Source organism: Bos indicus, chromosome 24 (genome assembly GCF_029378745.1).
Source record: "Bos indicus isolate NIAB-ARS_2022 breed Sahiwal x Tharparkar chromosome 24, NIAB-ARS_B.indTharparkar_mat_pri_1.0, whole genome shotgun sequence".
Lineage (NCBI taxonomy): Eukaryota > Metazoa > Chordata > Mammalia > Artiodactyla > Bovidae > Bos > Bos indicus.
This window is the reverse complement of record NC_091783.1, coordinates 36,062,326-36,082,037: the sequence shown is the minus strand read 5'-3', so window position 1 is coordinate 36,082,037 and position 19,712 is coordinate 36,062,326. Positions and strand designations below refer to the sequence as shown.

The window sequence follows — 19,712 nt, the reverse complement described above, 5'->3', positions numbered from 1 at the left end:
TATATATTATATAATGTATATGATTATACATTACATATTATATAATGTATATGATTATACATTACATATTATATAATGTATATGATTATACACTACATATTATATAATGTATATTATATAATATGGTATATATATTATAATGTATTATTATATATTATAATTATACTATTATATTTAATTATATTTATTATACTATAGAATCTCTTCAGTTCAGTTCAGTCACTCAGTCGTGTCCAACCCTTTGTGACCCCATGAACTGCAGCACACCAGGCCTCCCTGTCCATCACCAATTCCCGGAGCTTACCCAAACTCATGTCCATTGAGTCGGTGATGCCATCCAGCTATCTCATCCTCCGTCGTCCCCTTTTCCTCCTGCCCTCAATCTTTCCCAGCATCAAGGTCTCTTCAAATGAGTCAGCTCTTCACATCAGGTGGCCAAAGTATTAGAGTTTCAGCTTCAACATCAGTCCTTCCAATGAACACCCAGGACTGACCTCCTTTAGGATGGACTGGTTGGATCTCCTTGCAGTCCAAGGGACTCTCAAGAGTCTTCTCCAACACCACAGTTCAAAAGCATCAATTCTTCGGCGCTCAGCTTTCTTTATAGTCCAACTCTCACATCCATACATGACCACTGGAAAAACCATAGCCTTGACTAGATGGACCTTTGTTGACAAAGTAATGTCTCTGCTTTTTAATATGCTTTCTAGGTTGGTCAAAACTTTCCTTCCAAGGAGTAAGCGTCTTTTGATTTCATGGCTGCAATCACCATCTGCAGTGATTTTGGAGCCCAGAAAAATAAAGTCTGACACTGTTTCCACTGTTTCCCCATCTATTTGCCATGAAGTGATGGGACCAGGTGCCATGATCTTAGTTTTCTGAATGTTGAGCTTTAAGCCACTCTTCAGTGCCCTAAAAATCCCCTGTGCTCAGCCTGTTCATCTCTTGTCTTCCCTTCCTAAACCTGACAACTGCTGATCTTTTTACTGTCTCCATAGTTCTGCCCTTTCCAGAATGGCATATAGTTGTAATCCTATAGTATATAGCCATTTCAGATGGCTTGTTTTACTTGCAGGCATGCTCAGTTGCTAAGTCATATCTGACTCTGCAACCCCACGGACTGTAGCCCACCAGGCTCCTCTGTCCATGGAATTCTCTAAGCAAGAATATTGGAGTGGGTTGCCATTTCCTTCTCCAGGAGATCTTCCTGACTCAGGGACTGAACCCCTGTCTCCTGCATTGTCAGGTGGATTCTTTACCACTGAGCTACCAGAGACTTAGTACTTTCACTTAGTACTATGCATTTAACATTCCTTCATGTCTTTTCATCTTGATAGCTCATTTCTTTTGATAATATTCCATTGTCTGTATGTACCACCAGTTTTTTACCTATTCACCTACTGAAAGATCTCAGTTGCTCGATTTGGCGATTATGAATAAAGCATTTCTAAACATATATGTGCAGGTTTTAGCATGGGCAGACATTTTTAACTCCTTTGGACAAATTTCAAGGAGCCTGATTCCTGAATCTTATGGTAAGAGTATGTTTACTTTTGTTAAAAAAAAAAAAAGAACAGTCAAACTGTCTTCCAGAGTTACTCTCTACTGAGCTTTATCACAAGTTTCATGGGTACAAGGAAAGGCAGAGATTCAAAAAAAGTTTCACAGCAGAGCAGTTCTAAGATGCTAGTGGGCTTCCCAGGTGGCACTAGCAGTAAAGAACCCACCTGTCAATGCAGGAGACATAAGAGAAACTGGGTTCAGTCCCTGGGTTGGGAAGATCCTCTGGAGAAGGAAATGACAACCCATTCCAGTATTCTTGCCTGGAGTATCCCGTGGACAGAGGAGCCTGGTGGGCTACAGTCCAGAGTCACAAAAGAGTCGGACATGAATGAAGTGACTTAGCCCATACACACACACAAGATGCCAGCGATTCAGAGAAGTAGCAGGGTTAATGGAAAAGGATGGCGAGGACTCCTCCCAGGATATTTCTTTCTACAGTTAAAAGCAATTATTAGGGTTCAGTTCTACAAGTTTTGCAATATTTAAATGTTAAGTTTTTAGCAGAGTGTGAAGTCTTTGGAACACTCGGGCAATGGAAGCTCTAATGCCTCCTATTGGTTGGAACTTCTGCAGACTAGTTTTAACACTCATCTGGTTTTGAAGAAAAGATGCCCAGCCAGCACGAGTCGGGTTCTCATGCCTTGCAACACATACTGATACTACAAACAACAAACAAAGCTGACTTAAACGATGCAGGGAATTTATGAGCTGATTTAACAGGAACGTTCAATTCGGGCTTCAGGGTTGGTTTGATTCAAGGGCTTGCTGGTGTTTTCAAGGACGTGTTACTTTGTGTCACTTCTGTCTTTCATGGTGTTGGTTCAGTTGCAAGGCTGGCTTCTTAAATGCTGTGTTAAATTACACACCATGCCATTCAGAAGGAAAGAAAGAGTTTCCTTCCTAGAGGTTTCCAGCAAAAAAAGAAAAATAAAATCTCTAATCCCACTATCCTGAAATGGGTCACATGTTAAGCCCTGAACTGTGGTCAGGGGACCTTATACTTGGAAGTGGAGTTTTTATTGTCTAGTCACTAAGCCATGTTCGACTCTTTGCAACCCCATGGACTATAGCCTGCCAGAATTCCCTGTCCATGGGATTCTCCAGGCAAGAATACTGAAGTGGATTGCCATTTCCTTCTTCAGGGGATCTTCCCAACCCAGGGATTGAACCCGTGTCTCCTGCATTGGCAGGCGGGTTCTTTACCACTGTGCCACCACGGAAGCCAGAAGTGGAGTTAGCATTCTGTTAAAGGCAAGTCCTGCATGAGGGATGTGTGTCAAGAGCAAATCCAGGTAGTGAACAAGAAGAGGACAGATGTGTGCAGATGCACACCACATTGTTATTTTCTTTTAGGCTTATAGGTAATCCTCCTCCCTGAATTAGGCTTCTGTAATACAAGGCAAATTTACAGCTAGAAGAAAATAAACTTAGACCAAATAAAATCACCTAGGGTGATGGTCCACTGCTGTTAAAAAATATCTTTCATTACGTCCCTTTTTCTGTCTATGAACTAACGTTCCAAATCAGATTTCTATAGATGAAGAAACTTCTGTTGAGAAGTTTCTTTGGCAGCTGCAGACAACTAGTAAGTATCACTTTGAGCGCAGTCCAGGTCCCAGTCTTTGTCTCAAGAAATCCTTTTTCCTTTGTTCTTGGAAAAAGTATGATTTTCCTGAGACATAAAGTGAATTCTAATTTGGAAACACAGTTCTTCTTTATCAGGATGAAAAAATTAAGGCCTGGTAGGTAGCTTGAGTGTATCACAGCCATTTGCCTACATATGAATTTGAAGTTCATTTTATACTGGAGTGGGTTGCCCCTTCCTTCTCCAGGGGATCTTCCCGACCCAGGGATCAAACCCGAATCTCCTGTGACTCCTGGATTGGAGGCAGATTCTTTACCACTGAGTCATCAGGGATGTCTAAGGCAGAAACATGCCTAATTAATTTGGCATTCTTTTCTATGTAGCTTTTCCTGGAGGAAGATCTAGTTTGATTTACAATGAGCACCTAATTAACAAGTTAATTTTACTTCCTATATATGCTTTGTAGCCATCCTATTAGACTAAGCAGGGGGATTGTCAAGGTGAATTCTGCAAGTCCTCTGGTTATTTCCATCACTCAAAAGAGGTATTTATTATGTTCCCAGAAGTGTGTTGGGCATTAACGTGCAATTTGTCATCCAGGCCTTCCAGGAGATCATCGAGCTGGGGAGACAAGCCATGCATTTACAAGGCAGTTCAGGAATAGAGCAGAGCAGTGTGGAATTAGAGATTAGACCTAGTGCTGCAGAGAGGAAGGGTTACAGGGAGAAAAAGTGCAAGGATGGTGATGAGAATGAAGAGAAGGTTGCTCAGAGAGGCTGAGGAAGATTCCTATAGAAGGAGGTTGTGAGTTGGCCCTTACAGAATATTTAGTTTGGGTAGGTTGAGAGAGGGCATTCCAACCATGGAGCAATTGTGGGAGATGAAAGGAAGCATTCCAGTTTCCAAGACTGATAAAAACCTGTGCTACTAAAGAAGAAGGATCATGTTGGGTCCAGAGTATGAGGAACTCTGGACCCTGGGACAGGGCAGGCTACCCCAGAACATCAGAGGGTAATGAGAAAGAGAAGGAGCTAAAACTACCTGGTTCATGGGAAATGACCGAGGAAGGATGACCAGTTACAAACCAATGTAGGAAGCCAAGGGTGAGGTGTGGACTGTAGCAAAAGGAGCAGGCATCTTCCTTCTTCAAAGAAGGGTTACAATGGAAGAGAAGAGCTCATACTTGGTGTTGACTTCCAGCCTTGTAACCATGCGAACAGTTCAGTGGAGTGTGAGGTCACAGGGGGCCTCCAAGTAAAATCATCTTGTAAACAGCCAGATTCAAGCCAAACGTGGACATGATCCAGTTGCAAGTTGACTTCTGGACCCGAGGTTACTGCCAGCTAGCTGCACAGGTTCTATTATTTCATTACTCTCCCAATCATGTGACTGAATTATTTAGACTCTTTTTACAGGATCACACTTCTTCCAGAAGCTCCTTTAACAGAGAGGTCCAACCAGAATGTAAAATAATGCTAACTATGGGCTTAGTGACCTAAAGAAAATATTGCATTTTTCCAAGAACCTAATGTCCATTCTAGGAGAATACAGCTTCCTGATGTATTTATTACTGTGTGCAGAGGGCATGGGGACTTCCCTAGTGGCTCAGTGGTAAAGAACTCACTTGCCAATGCGGGACATTTGGGTTCCATCCCTGGGTTGGGAAGATCCCCTGGAGGGGGAAATGGAAACCCACTCTAGTGTTCTTGCCTGGAAAACAGAGGAGCCTGGTGGGTTACAATCCACAGGGTCACAAAGAGTCGAGGACACATCTTAGCAACTAAACAGATAGCATAACCTGTTGCTCATTAATAGGAAAAAAAAAACAGTTGCAGCACACGCACATGCCTACATATTTCCCCAAATTCTAAATTTAGGTAGTCTTAGTGTCCATTGATTTAGGGTTTTTATTTAAGATGCAGATCCACTGATTCTAGTGAAACCCTGAAATCTGTATCATTAACAAGTTCCCCAGGTGATTCTGTTGCAGAAAAATATTCTTTTGAACAATACTAGCTTAACTCCCACATGTTAGATAGGCTTTCTCAACCAGTGTGCCTGGTCCATTTTACATGTTCAGTAAATATATACTGTATTGAATCAATATGTCCCCAGCCCTAACAGCAGGAGGGCACACCTGATGACTTCTTGGGTACCTAAATATGCCAGTTCCTCCAAGGAGAAGCCATCATTTTGAGTTATCCCACATAAGAGAATACAGAAAGGTGCTATATACATTCACGTTACTTGAAGTCAGCCATGTGTGTTAGTTGCTCAATCATGTCCAACTCTTTTGTGACCCCGTGGACTGTTGCCTACCAGGATCCTCTGTCCATGTGATTTTCCAGGCAAGAATACTGGAGTGGGTTGCCATTTCCTCCTCCAAGGAATTTTCCTGACCCAGGGATTGAACCCAGGTCTCCTGCGTTGCAAGCAGATTCTTTACTGTCTGAGCCAGCAGGGAAGCCTCAAAGTCAGCCAATCTGGGGCTTATTTCTATTTTCTCAACAAGTCACTGGCCCTCAACCAAATTATCTTTTTCTTCATTCTTCCACTTAACACACTAGCACACACTATATATATATATATATGTATATGTATATATTCAGCAACTCCGTGGTTGGGAGACGGGGAAACAGCAGCAGAAGTGGTTCAAAGATGAAGAAAAACTCTTATCCAATAAAATCCAATGTAAATATGAATTGTACCATTCATTTTTTAAAATACACTACAAATGAGGTCTCTAGATCATAGTCTCCTCCTTATATGATTCTGGGCCTGAAATACTGAGCTAAATTCTAAAGACAGTTTTTGAATCCTTGCAGATCTTTGCTGATCTTTTAGTACTATGGTGACATATTTATTGATTTATTCATTGTATACATTAATATTTAGGATGAAAACTTAAATTAAATTGTATTTGACATGATAAGTGACTTTTAATACATTTTTAAGCCAGAAATAGCAAGGGCTGCAAAATAAACCTTACTGAGAAATTTATGTAACTTTCATACGAAGGTTTTGCTTTAAAGTTTGTTAATATGATTAACAAAACAATCCACAAATGACTTTTCACATTTTGTCCTAGACTTCAAAGAACATTTTCTTTTATAGATATTGAATTAACTCTTTGCGTGTCTGTGCTCAGTCACTCAATGTTGTCTGACTCTTTGCAACCCCATGGACTGCAGCCCGCCAGGCTCCTCTGTCCATGGAATTTTCCAGGCAAGAATACTGGAGTGGGTTGCCATTTCCTTCTCCAGGGGATCTTCTGGACCAAGGGATTGAACCCACATCTCTTGAGTCTCCTGCACTGCAGGCGGGTTCTTTACCACTGAGCCACCAAAGAAGCAACTCTTTGCTTACTCATGTTCTTTTTCCTTCTGCCCAAAGTATTTTAACCTGAGATAGTTGTCTGTAGACCTCTAACCATATTTTTAAACCTCCAAAGTTATTTTTATACAGAGTTTTATGGAGACCAATTTAATCTGCAGAGTTACTTATAAAAGAACAATGTCAGATTGCTATTTTAGAAGTGTAACTAATACCCAAGAACTATCTCCCACCACTGAATAGCAACTTTCTGAATACTTAGCAGTGCATTTACACACTAGGGGATGGAAATTAATCTAAATTCAGCATCCTATAAAGGTTCCAATATCTTTGCCTATTTATGAGCTTAATATCTTCTTAGGCGTCTCCATCTGAGTAGCTACTTTAAATTTTTAGTCAAATTCAGTAACCCATCAAGTAGATATTAAAGCACAATTTATGAAAATACATAATTAGATATTCCAGACATGAAAAATCCTCTGGTTGCTAAAGAAAATATAATACTCTAAGTGATTTTAAAGTGGTTACTTCCTGAATGTCTTTTTTTTCCCCACACATTAGACGAAGTTGCATTGTTTATAAAAATTTATTCATACAAATTTTACACACTTTATATAACAGTTATCAAAGACCTAGTTATAGATATCATGTGTGTAATAATACTTGGGTAAGATGTTTTTATAATCAGTTGCACACAAAATAAGAGCTTCAAGACTAACATCTACCTAAATTATCACTATATCATAAATCTGCTCCAGGTTAGTAAGGCTCTTGGCATTTCTAGAAAGTATACAAAAGATTAAACTGGGTGATCACTGTAAATGCTTGCAACTAGCCACGGGAACACTAAATTAGACTTCATAAAGAAAAGGTTAACTAGCGGCCTATGTCACCACTAACAGCTGACACAAATACAGAAAACTCTGCCCGTTATCCAAGGAACAAATAATTAAAGACTAAAATGCAAGCCAATGTGTTGCAGCATTGTAGGGCCACTAAATAGCCATCTGTGAATCGTGGCGATTTAAAAGGCGAAGAAAGGCACTGAAGCTGCAAACCCCATCCTGTGTCACATTGCCCGAGGAGACTGCAGAATTAAAGAAAGATTGATTCCGTACACAGGACTGAGGCCCAGATCGAAGGCCTCTGTGCTTTCACTGTCTGCAACGTGATCTCGGGGCAGCATCCATCCCGCCTGGGGAATGCAAATCCAAGTCTGTTTTCTTTGATTTATGACTCCATACTGATCAAATCCGTAAAGGAAAAGGAAAGGTCCTTGACATGCTAATGTTTAATCTTTTCCTGTTTATTTTTTGTGTGTTTTTCAAAAGAACTTGTGCCTGAAATTTGGGGAGTTTGGCTGGCTGGTTTGCCTGCTGTTGCTTGATCTGGTTGCTGGGTGAAGGTTTCTTTTGTTATAGAGATTACCTGACAGGTTCAAGAAATTGACAGGAAACAGACAGACATGCTTTCTGTAGCCAAGAAAGAATACAAGGGGACATTCTCAGGGCCTGTTGAAGCTTGCTTACCTCACTCTTGACCACAAATACAAGATAGTACTCATACATATGAAGATGGGGTTTAAATGATTTATCAGTTAGTACAACTGAGCAACATGTGAACACTACACATTCTAATATCACAAAGGTTGGTTTTATGAAATAAATTTTACTAAGCAATAAGCCATAAATGTAGAAAAATACATTTTACCTACAAACTCAATCAACAAGAAACAAAAGATTCATATATAGTGCATAATTACTTAGTGGTAACCACACAGGGGTTCCTACACTTTACAATAAGTGCTAGCATCAATCAACAGGAAAAAGAAGCATTCACAAGTTTAAGAGAAGTGAATAAAAAACGGCAAACAGTACTTAAACAGTGCGAGAAGGTGGGAAAGAGGAGTCTTCAGGAAAACCACGGAAGAACAGGGAGGCTCCTACACAGCAGGGTTCAAAGGGGAGGATCCTGGCCATTTCACAACATGAGCAGCATGGATAGCACTGGAGAAAAACACATTGTACTTTGCATCCATTTCCAATACCCAGCGCCCAAAGTCAGGCAGGCAGGGGACCTATGGTGGGACTGGGCTTACCGCCAGCCCCCAGGCTGGGGCTGCCTGCAGCCAGTCCCTCTCCAGGGTCCTCCCCCTACTGCCTTATGCTCTGCCTTTTCCAATAGTCCCACTTTGTTCCAATTGCCCTAACCTTGGGATACTGGGGTCCCTGGAAGTACAGAAAAGAGAGCTTCCTATTCAAGTCTCTCTTCTCTGTTCAGTCCCCCAACTCCTCCCCCAGGGAGTAGTATGAATTCTGGGGAGAAGCACAATTTAGATCCAGCTGTTGTTTTATCAGGAGAATTTCCTTGTGGGCTGAGAGTCTGAAGAGAGACAAATACACATAAAAATAGAATCAAAGAAAGCGGAAGTATTGGCATTGCCACCCAGCAAGGGGTAGACAGAGCCTCAGTTGAGTTCAGCTGGGATTGAAGCAGCCTGCCCTAGAGACTCCCTGGGAAAGACAGACCTTCAGCAATCCTCCCAAATCATTACCTCAAAGTCCCTGGAGCAGGGCATCACTGTTTATGTACAGTAGCAAATGGTCAGGATTAATATCTTCAGGCCTATCGTGGATAAAAATACTATCCTTTTAATTCCAGTTTACAAAAATAGGAGTAATATTCAAAACAATGATTGTCTATTTTTCTATTTATTTTATATAAAAACAAACAGCTCAGGCGAATCTTCAATCCTTGTGCACACTGTATGAACGGCTCTCTATTATACTTTATATATATATATATATATACTCTTTATATATTCGTAATATATATGTCAATATCAATAATTGGTCCACAAAGTATATCTGTGCATTCTCTAGTGCTTCGTAAAAAGAAAAACAATATTATTATCAAAATATTCATTTAATGGCTTGACTTCATACATAAATACATGTGGGACAGAACACAGGAGCAATGACAGTTCAGTCAGTTGGGAAAAACGACTTCTCATTGTGTCAGGGCCGTATACACAGGATAGCTGGCAACTCGTCGCTACAAATACGGTATTCGCCGTCCTTTGTTTTTAACCCTTTGTTTATACCTTTTCCCTAGAACAGCAGCCAAGTATTTCTTAACAGCCATTTGTTTCCGGTAGCGGCTGTAGCTGTCAGTGAAGATGCCGTCCGAGTGGCGCTTGGAGAGCGGCTCCGAGTCGTCGTCCGCGCTGCCGCCCGGGGTCCCACTGCAAGGAGAGGGGTCGGGAAGAGGGTGGCGGGGCGGGAGACATCCGGTGAGTAGACGCGGGGTGAGCAGGCAGACCCGACCCAACGAGGGAATCTTCGGGGGAGGGCGCGAGCTCTCCGCGCCCAGCACGCCACCCTGCCCGGTCAGGGAGCAGTCGCAGGGAGGGCGGCGATGGTAACCCTCGCTACTCCCTCCCCATCAAAGATCTCGGGGCGCCAAGTCCTTATAGGATGGACCTGGGAAGAGGTCCCGGGCCAAACGCAAGCGATTTAACCCTAACCCCTCTCCAAACGCTGCCCTCTCAGATCGGACCATCAGTGCTTTTGCGCTCAATTGTCCTAACCGTTCCCGGACGCCCCCACCCACGCAGAGAGAAAAGCACCAAAGAGCCCTGAATTTCCCGTTGGCTGTTGCCGTGGAGTTTACATCGATTCCGCAATTCCCAGTCAGAGGGGAGCACTGCTCTCCTACGCGCTAAGTTGAAAAACGTGATAATAATACAAGTCGACAGGCTGCAGGCAATACTTTTCATCACATGAATTATTCAGTGCGGAAAACGTATTCTGGTGTCCCATGGGCTCTATTAAAACATTGCCTTCTGGTGAGAGAAGCTCCCGCAAATCCTGTGCTTTGGGTTTGTCTGGCACGAGCAAAAACTGTTTGCTTCCCTAGGTGTCCAAATTTGAGGATTTGTTTATTTCGATTTGAATTTAACAGTGAAAGAAATGTGAGGAAAGAAAAAGTAAATCGTCCCAAGAAACTTGAAGGTTTTGATGGTCTGGAGAGGGGGGACCACTTATTATTTTTTTTTTTATTCAAAACGGATCAGACTTCCCGATTTTCCTGCCCGCTCCCCTCCTCGCCTCATTCCCGAGCTCTCTGGCCAAACTTCTGGCACGGTACCTAAACCTTAGCCTGTGGCAGGGGGCTGGCCCTGTAGACCCTGCAGCGCAGACGCACCCTCGGCCCCACGTGCACGCAAGGACGTAGAAGCAGCCCCGCCCTCCCAGTGCGCACCGGCACACACACCCGCCGCGGCGCGTGCGCGCGTGCGCGCCATCACGCGCCGATTAACTCTTTTGCAAACTCTTACCCCAAGCCCTTGGCCATGAGCGTCTGCAGGTATCTCCTGGCGGACAGCTGGTCCAGCACTTTGCGGTAGGCCTTATTAAGGATCCCGTGGGCGACATCTCTAACAGGGAGGCAAAGTGCGCGCCCGGGGGTCACTGCCCAAGTGGCAGCCCCAGGTCCCCCGCTAGTCACGCTTGCCCCCCAGCCCTCCGGAAGGCACTAGGGAATAACTCTTGGGATGTTCCCGTGAGTGCCAAGAACACCAGAGTTCGTCCTGCCCTCCCAGGACCTCAGGTGTGGAACCCGGCCGGGGCGCGCACTCACTGCCGCTCCTTGGGCCGCAGACCTTTTGGTCCCCATGCGGCCCTCCTGTCCACACAAACCGGCCCGCTCCTAACTTTCACTCTCGTGGGGACCAGCCCGGGAGAAGAAAGACTGGAGGGTTTTTATGAAAAAGCACCTACTCGATGAACCATCCCCTGCCCCTTTCTCCCTCCCAGTGCCCGGCTGCGCGGCGGTACCTTTCCTCCGCGGGGTAGTAGAGCGCGTAGGCATCGCGCAGCGCGGAGGCGGGGCTCCCCACGCCCGGAGACTCCGAATCGTAGAAGTCCTGCTGCGGGTTTCCGTCCTCGTCGTACACCTCGTTCTCCGGCCTGCAGGGGTAGCCAGAGGGCAGGAGTGGTCAGTAGGGTCCTTCCGCGCCTCTGCGAGGACCCAAAGACCCATAGGGGCTCTCACGATGCTCCTTCTTCCAAAAGGCGCCCCTCGGAAAACAGTCTCTTCTAGGACAGGGGTAGGAGGAGGAAACGACACCCAAGAGAAATTCCCATCCCTCCTCTCGGGGGCGAGGGGTCGCCCTGCGGGGGCCACGGCCTCAACGGGCACTGGGAAGCCCAGACGTCTCTGCCGACCTCGCACACCTGGCCGCCGGGGAGGACCTCTCCTACCCCCGGCCTGGCTCTTGAGCCTCCCGCACAAGCAGCGGCGGGCGGAGACGGGAAAGGCCCTGGGAGAGAACTGCCGGCCAACCGAGGACCGGATGGGGAGAGGCCTGGAGCCAGAGGGGGTGGATGGCTGGGGAGTCCGGCGGCCAAGCGGGCAACCACCCCCACCCAGCCTCCGAGCCCAGGGGAGCCCTTCCCGGCGCAGATGTAGGTCACGGAGAACCTCCGGCTTCTATTTCGGGCGGGAGAGGATCTGGCAAGAACATGAATAATAGATGCCCCTAAACTTAGCCTGTTTGGCAACGGCTCATTCCGTGGCGTGCCCGTGCCCTCCGGTGCGTCTTGCCCGGAGAAAGTACCAGGCACACGGGACTTTGAAAATAGCTGGGGGTGAAATAGGGCTTTTAAGTCCAGTAAGTCGGCAGTTAGCGCTAATCGGCTAGTGGTGGCCGGGCGGCGGGACAACGTCTCAACCCCGAGGCAAAGGGAAAGGATCAATAGGGCACCGAAAGCCAAAGATCTCCCAGTCGCCCTTGCCCACAGCCTCAATCCCTGATAGAGGACGGGAGAGGCGGGTGAATAAACAAAACCCCCTCGCTTTCTGCCTCTGGAGAGACTCGGAAAGCGGCCCAGGCAAGTAGCGCTCTTTAAGTGGATCAGTCACATTCGTTCCTCCCCTCGCCTTTCCTCCATCCCTGGAGAGGTAGGGGCAAGGCAAGCACACCAGCGACCCCGCCCCACACCCAGCCTTTCCTCGGCGACGCGCCTCTCAGCCCTGGCCCCGCTGCCCGGAGTCTCCAGGTCTTTCTGGGCACCTCCACCCCTACTCCGTGCCCAGATGCTGAAATCCTAATACCGAAGCCAGAACCCATCTCTCCGGCCAAATCAGTGGTCAGCGACTTCTGAGGAAATCGCTCTTGGTCGCGGCTCGGAGGAGCAGCTTTGCGGGCAGAACGCGCGCTCCTCGCCTCCCGGAGCCGGGTGCGCCGTGGAGCGCGGATGCTGAGCCGCGCTGCGAGCTTCCACTCGCCCACTGACAGGCCCGGGACTCTGGGGCTGCGGCGGAGAACCCGGGCAGCACCGACCGATTAGAAACCAGGAATTAAGAGGAGAAGAGAAGGGGGGGAAAAAAAAGAGGCAGGGTTACTGCAGCCTGGGGTGGGCAGGGCTACCCTCCCAGTACTGCCTGCCAGCTGGCTTTCTTTCCCTCCTTTGCATCCGTTTCATCTGTGTCTCCCCCTCCCATCTTTGTTTCCCTTCTCACAAATCGCTTCTCAACTCTACCCGGCCAGCACTCCCCCTCCCCAAGACTCTAAAAGCAACTGGAAAACCTATCGCTTGAGAGAAAGCTCTTCCAGTGGAAAGAATTCGAACTGAGGTGATGGGGAGAGCTAGGGAGAGGGGGGGAGACCCCGCCCCGATAGCCTAGAACAAGCCGTAACAAAGCCAAGTCCACGGGAGCATCACTCTCAACCCCCCAACCTGGCTGCGGGAGCCAAAGTTCTCGGAAGTCGAGCTAAGAATCCGGGCCCTGCCCCGGGGGAGGGGCTGGGGGAGGGGAGGTTTCTTCGGCAGGTTCGAGGTGCGCTCGCTCCACCCGGGACCCCGGGGCTGTGGCGAGCTGGGGGAGGGGCGCCGAGCCCGGGAGGAGTCCGGCCCAGATCCCCCAAGTGAAAGGCGACCGGACCCAGGCTGGTGGCGGCGCAGTGGGGGCGCATGGGGAGACGGCAGTAGCCGGACCGAGGAACTGCAGGAGGGCGACCGCGAGGAGGGGTCGGGGGGGACGACAAGTCCCGGCCTCCGCTCCGCTCGGGCGGCTAGCACCTACCTGATCCCCGGGAACCGGAGTCCGGAGGCGGCAGGTGAGCCGTAGACGCTGCTGTGCATCAGTATCCCGTAAACGAGCAGGGCCAGCCTCGCTCCGCTACACATGGTCATTCTGCGCAGGACGGGAAAGAGATCACGCAGCAGTCCCAACGCCCCTGGCCTTCCACCACCCCCACCCCGGACCCCCTAGAAACTCCTCGAACTGGGGGAGGCCCGGAGCTCCCCTCCGACTCCCAGGGTTGAATCCTGCTTAACAACAAGCCGGCTCGCCCCGCCACTTCCTTCTCGTTATAGTTAGAAAATACGCCTGTATCTATCCAGTGCCCAGTAACTCGCCAGAGCTGGCGCCCAGAAAAGCTAACTCGTACCCCGAAGCCAGCAAAAGAATTAGCAACCAGGTGAGTTGTTTGGTAAGATTTTTTTCCCTCCTTGCCATCCAACTCTTACCGCTGCCAGGAGAGGGTTTGCTGCCAAGTAGGACGGCGGGCAAAGGGCTTCTCCAAGTTTGTGCGCTGCAGTCACAACCCAAGAGTCATCGCCGTTTGGCGTTAGCGTCTGAGCAGGAGCCGCAGGAACGAGCCGGAGCCGCGGGAGGAGCTGGAGGACTTGTTTGCTGAGTCCTGTTATTCTGTTCAAAAGTTTGACGACGCTCGGAACTAGGACGGAGCGTGACACCGAGAGAAGGGGGGCGAGGGGAGAGATGGAGAAGGAAGACGGAGGAGGCGACGAGCTGAGTGTGGGTGGGAGACAAAGTGGCCTGAAGTCCACCGAGAAGAAAGAAGTGATAAGGAAAGAAGCAAAGAGAGAGAGAGAGAAAGAGAGAGGGCCTCAGCGAAGTCGGCGTCTGGGTCAGCCGCCCGGCCAGGCAGCTCGAGCAGGCAAGCGCCTTCGCTGCTCAGAAGTCTCTCTGGCTGCGTCTGAAGCTGCGGTTTCTTCTACTGCTGCCGGTGGTTATTACAGAGGTGACCAGCCCTCTGCTCCTATTTATCTGGGCAGTTAGCAGAAATCTATCCGAACGTGGTTTCAAAAGAGACTTTCTTGTCAACATCTGTCTGCCTGTGGCCTTTTAAGTACAGAATATTTTGTTGCACTGTTGCGCTCCGATTTTTATACGTGGAATGACTTCCTTTTTTTTTTTTTTTTTTCAGTCACGTAATGATCGGGTATCAGAAAAAGACGTCAGCATCCTAGTCCCTCAAGGAACATATTAACTATCCTCTGCTGTCCTCCTGGATAAGATCCGGAGTCATCGACTTCTCATAAACACCTTTCACTCATACTGTACAATTTAAAGGAGTTTAATTACCTCGATGGTTTTCAGTTTTACCCACTTCTCAAGGATGGGTAAAGAATTCATAGAATCTTGAGAATGGTAAAAAAAAAAAAAATGTTTTTAATTACGTCTCTCTTGTTTTCTTTTTGCTTTTTCATCAAGCCCCAGCAATCAGAGCTCTGGGCTCTGGAATTAAAGCACCATCAAGCTCTCCTATTAATAAATTTAATTTAGATCTCCTAATTTCTTGCCTATGTTCTTTTAGATAGACAATTAAATGTGGAAGTCGTTTTGTTTCTAAAGGGAAGTCTTGGAGGATTTTCAGTAAATCGCTAATGAGTCTGGCTGTGGTTGACAGTCTGGCTCTGAGTGGAATTGATTAGAGTTATAGATTAGAAAGAAAGAGTCCTAAACCCGGCCTGTGGTGCTGTCCAGGCTTGGAGTGCTGAACTATTTGGTTGCAGATGCTGCAAGCGTTGAAAATTGCTACTAGTTTAATTTTTCACCAGAGCCTCTAAATCGGAAGATTTGGTAGTGGCACCCTTACAATGTGGCAATTCATTGTCCAGGTACCCCCACTGTTCAGATATGTCCCTCCCTTGCAGTGTCCATGGATGCCCTTAATGATGACAACTGTCTGACCCCTGCCTTTACTGTGGGAAGAAAGAGCATTCTATGTCTGCCCTTTAGTTCTGGTTTGGGGATCTCTACATGGCCTATTTGGATACCTTCACACATTCTGTGGCTCTTATTAATGTTAACAATGAAATGGTGAAATTGTATTTTACAGAAAAACTGAAATTTTAAGAATTGGGGGGTGAGAGATATGTTTCCCCATTTATTTACAGCTTGAGTTCTGTGTGAGGAAAGGCAGACAGACTGGGGAAACATGATAATACCCAGTACAAGTTCACTCCCTGAGGGTTTCCAACAGGAATCCCTTCCATGGGGGTGGCTAAAAATGTTTAACTGAAAATGAGGTGGAAAGAGGAAAGCCCAAAGGGAACACCACATCCACCCAGAGGCTTCCAAGGCCTGGAGTTATTTAAGAAGATCTGTAAATTTCTACTCCAGTAAGAGAACTCAGGTCTATTTCTTTTAAAAGGGAAGCAGAGCCATCAATAACCATTAGTGTGCATTTTAATTATTTGGATCTTAAAAATTAGAGGAAATGGCAATTTCGTGGGAGTGCTTCCTGTTACTATGATTTAGATCTAACATTTAAACAAGCTATATTAGTTCTGCATGCTTCTTCTAAGACAAAATTATAATGCTTCTCATTCTCAATGCCTTTCCTGCTTATTGGAGATTTAATATTTTCTCCAAGACGACAAACTTTAGATTGCTTCGTTCTCGCTACGAATGGCCAGAAACGGTCACTTCTTCTTAGTTTATTCCTGGGAATACTCAGATTGCCCATTTGCAGTAAAGATTAAAACCACATCTACACAGGAATGGATCGCTTTTTCTCCATCGCCTGCGTTCGCTGATCTGGGCTGCAGTGTTTACATGCGTGTGCTCCGTGTCCACCTCTGCCTCTGGGTAAGCTCGCACACAAGGAGCCGGCGGTGAAGACACGACCGAATAATCCAGCGGAAATAATCCAGCTCTCTCACTAAAGCGCCCGCAGCTATTACCGACTGTGGCTTTCCTGTCTTCCGCCTCGCTTCACGTCAAAGGTGAACCCGATTAAAATCCTTCCTCTTCCCTCCCACGCGAATTCTGAAATGAGTTCAATCTGTAGAAACATCTGAAAATTTCCAAGACTCCTGGTACTGGTTCGCGACTCAACTTGAGTCAAGGGAGCCCCCGTGTGGGGAGTTTGTTGACTTCACGGCCTATTAAAGGGAGAAAACCACAAATACTATTAACTTCTTGAGGATGGCGGAACCACCCCTCTCCCCCGCCACCGCCCCTCCGCCCCGCCCCCCCCCCCCCCCCCAAGAACCTGACCTGCGCCTCTGGTTCACAAAGCCTGTGCCACCGGACTGTTCTCGGCATGGACCCAGTGAGCGCAGACCTCGGGATCCCGCGCCCCAGGATTACCAGCTTCCAGGCCCGAACCCGTCCCCTCAAGTGAAAGAGAATTTGAGATTCTGGGTCACTGAATTTCAAAAACAACAAAGCTTCCGAGACCCACGCATTGCTCAACACCATCCAAAGACCCGCTCAGCCTCGATCCACAGCTGTCTGGGGCAGTCGAACCCGAGATGACAGGGTCGTCCTGCAGAACTTTCCTCCCACTGAGCATCTCCAATTAGGCGAGTTTGATGTCCCACGGGCAAAGATGTTATCGTGTTCTCGAAAGTTCCTGGGCCGCTGGGAGGGGAGATGCTGGGAAGGCTGAAGAAGAGAGGTATCTGGAAGCTTTGGACCCGGCTCCAGAACTTCATGGGTCTGGGGCTGCTCCGCTGCTTCGGCAGACCCTGGGCGCGAGCGCAGGCCCTTCCTGCTCCCTATTCATGGAGAGGAATAGGAGGCGACCGACGTCTCAAAGACCAAAACTACCCCCGGTGCCCGAAAGTGGTCGCTTACTTCGAACCTCGGGAGTGATCTAATTAGAGCATCGATGTTGCTTTCGGCGGGGGTGGGGAGGGGACCTTGTGTCTGGGGTTTTAGGGATGCAGAGAGGAGGAGGCGCGCATCACGCCCGGGATGGAGACACCCAGAGTCACCCCGCGCAAGGTGACAGGGGTTCCCGGCCAGGGCCGCGCAGGAGACCGCGGCGGCAGACATGGGCTCCTTCACTCACTACATAAGCAAAGAAGAGAGAAACCATCAGATTGCCCAGGTGTAATTGACAATGACACAGGGAGAAGGGAAGGGTCCGAAGAGGGGACTCGGGAGTCAGAACTTACTGTTTACAAATAACGCAAAGCAACACCAATCTTCTCTCCAATCGCCCCACCCCTTACCCTCAATGTTCACCAGACCAGGTAGAAGGATTCCAAGGGGGCAAAGTTTCTTTCCCAATTGTGGAAACGAAGAATGGCCCGCAACTGGAATCATGTTCGGTTAGAAGAACTGGTGGTACCGCGGAAATCTTCCACCTGAAAAGTCTCACGGAGGTCTCTCCGGAGGATCAGAGGGCAGGCAGTTTCCGGCTAAGCCGGGACCTACTCAGAAGAAACTGTTTGGAAGTATTTGTTGGAATATATGTTGGTGTTTGATCAAAGACCTTGAATTTCAAATCCGTAATGTATCAACTCCTTTGTGTCCCATTCATCCTTAAGATATGGAAGCATTCAAACTTCTGGTCTGAAATAGTGGATGCTAGCTAGCTACAAATCAGACTAACACTTCCCTAACTTGTTTTCCCTGGTCACAGACATATCAGTCTCCTTGAAGTGTCAAGCCTTGAATCCTTAAACAGCTCTCGACTTTAAAGAACCCTTGAGCCCTTGAAAAAGTGTGATTTGTATTCCAATAGGAGGAATATGTCTAGTCTATGACCGAGAGTTTGAATTTGCAGATGGCTTCATAGCATTGGCAAATTCCTGGCGTAAACAAGACTCAGTTTCCTAGGGTAAGACTTCCACTACTTTCCTTCTGGCCTAGCTACTCATCCTGCACAATTACGATGCGTTCGTTTTTCCTTTCTTGGCTGTGTAGCTCTCCCCATTGCTCTGTACCACCACCATCCGCATCCCCTACCCCATGGATTTTTTTTTTTAACCACATGAAAGGACATGTTTGCACACATTATCTTCATACACTCCTATTATAAATAACATTAAACCAGATTGGGAAAGTCTTATACTTTCATTCCACTCATTTCTATTCAGTACCTAGCTAGAAACCAGGCTACAGTAAGCTTTTTCAGTGAGCAAGCTCCTTGCAAAACTTCCTCTCCTATGAGTGACAAGAGTAAATTTCAACACTGTATTCAATTTCACTGGAAACTTTTTCTCTTCTGACTCTTCAGTAAATGTGATGACTCATGACTCACTTCATACTGATTATACCTGTAGGGAACCCCAAATGTTCTGCAGTGGAACATCATGACCATCATTTACTGGACTGCCTGCATCATGCTCCTCTGAACTCACGATGTAGAAAGGAGCTGATGAGCTTAGCCAGAATGTGTCATGGCTTCTCTGACCTTCAGAACTCAGTGCTTCACCCACTCTGAAAACAGTCAGCCAAGGGAAACCTTTCCAAACCACATGAACAAAAGTATTCCTCTCAATTCAAGAATAGAATTGCATGTTCACAAAGCCAGGAAATTTTGCTAGTTTTTTCTTCTTTCTTTCTTTCTTTTTTTTTTGATTAAACTTTTTATTTTCTATTGGAGTATAGCCGATTAACTATGGTGTGATAGTTTCAGGCAGACCGCAAGGGGACTCAGTCATACATATATGCCAGTTGTTTTAAGACGAAGCAGATGCTCAAGAAGCAAAAACTGGGCCTGAACCTTTGCTTCAGGTTTGGGTGATTTCAACCGCCTCATGTATATGGTTCTTCTAAGGTCTGGTTCTCTGACCATAGTTTACTGGTGATGGAGTTCAGGGCATGCTGCCCCAAATATGCCACTTTGGCATATTGATTATTTTGAATTAAAGCTACTTAAGAAACAACTGGTACAAGAAAAACACTCTGAGCCTCCTTTGTCACCCTGAAAGCAGGAAATAAATCTGCAATGTGAAAGGTACCCTCCCTGTCCCAAGAAGTAGAAGGGGCATGTTTATCATCAGAGATAGAGAATTGAGGGCCAAGAAGGCTATCTAAGCAAACCTTGTTGCTTCTACGCTAATTTACTACCCAAGTCCAAACTTCTCTGTCTTGTCAATTCCTCACTAATTTATTTATTTTCTTTATCCGGAAGGTATAAAGCTTCCTGCTTTGGTTTTATGTTGCTGTTGTCGTTGAA

At 46.8% G+C, this 19,712-nt stretch overlaps 1 protein-coding gene across 1 annotated transcript; it reads right to left on the bottom strand.

The window, feature by feature from the left end:
- Positions 1–8,056: 8,056 nt before the first annotated feature.
- Positions 8,057–14,719, bottom strand: ADCYAP1 (adenylate cyclase activating polypeptide 1). The gene is made up of 5 exons (XM_019987023.2): positions 14,017–14,719; positions 13,571–13,681; positions 11,320–11,451; positions 10,821–10,919; positions 8,057–9,725 (listed from the first exon to the last, which is right to left on the bottom strand). The coding sequence occupies exons 2-5, from the start codon at positions 13,678–13,680 to the stop codon at positions 9,536–9,538; spliced, it is 531 nt and encodes a 176-aa protein (XP_019842582.1). The 5' UTR covers position 13,681; positions 14,017–14,719; the 3' UTR covers positions 8,057–9,535.
- Positions 14,720–19,712: the final 4,993 nt, after the last annotated feature.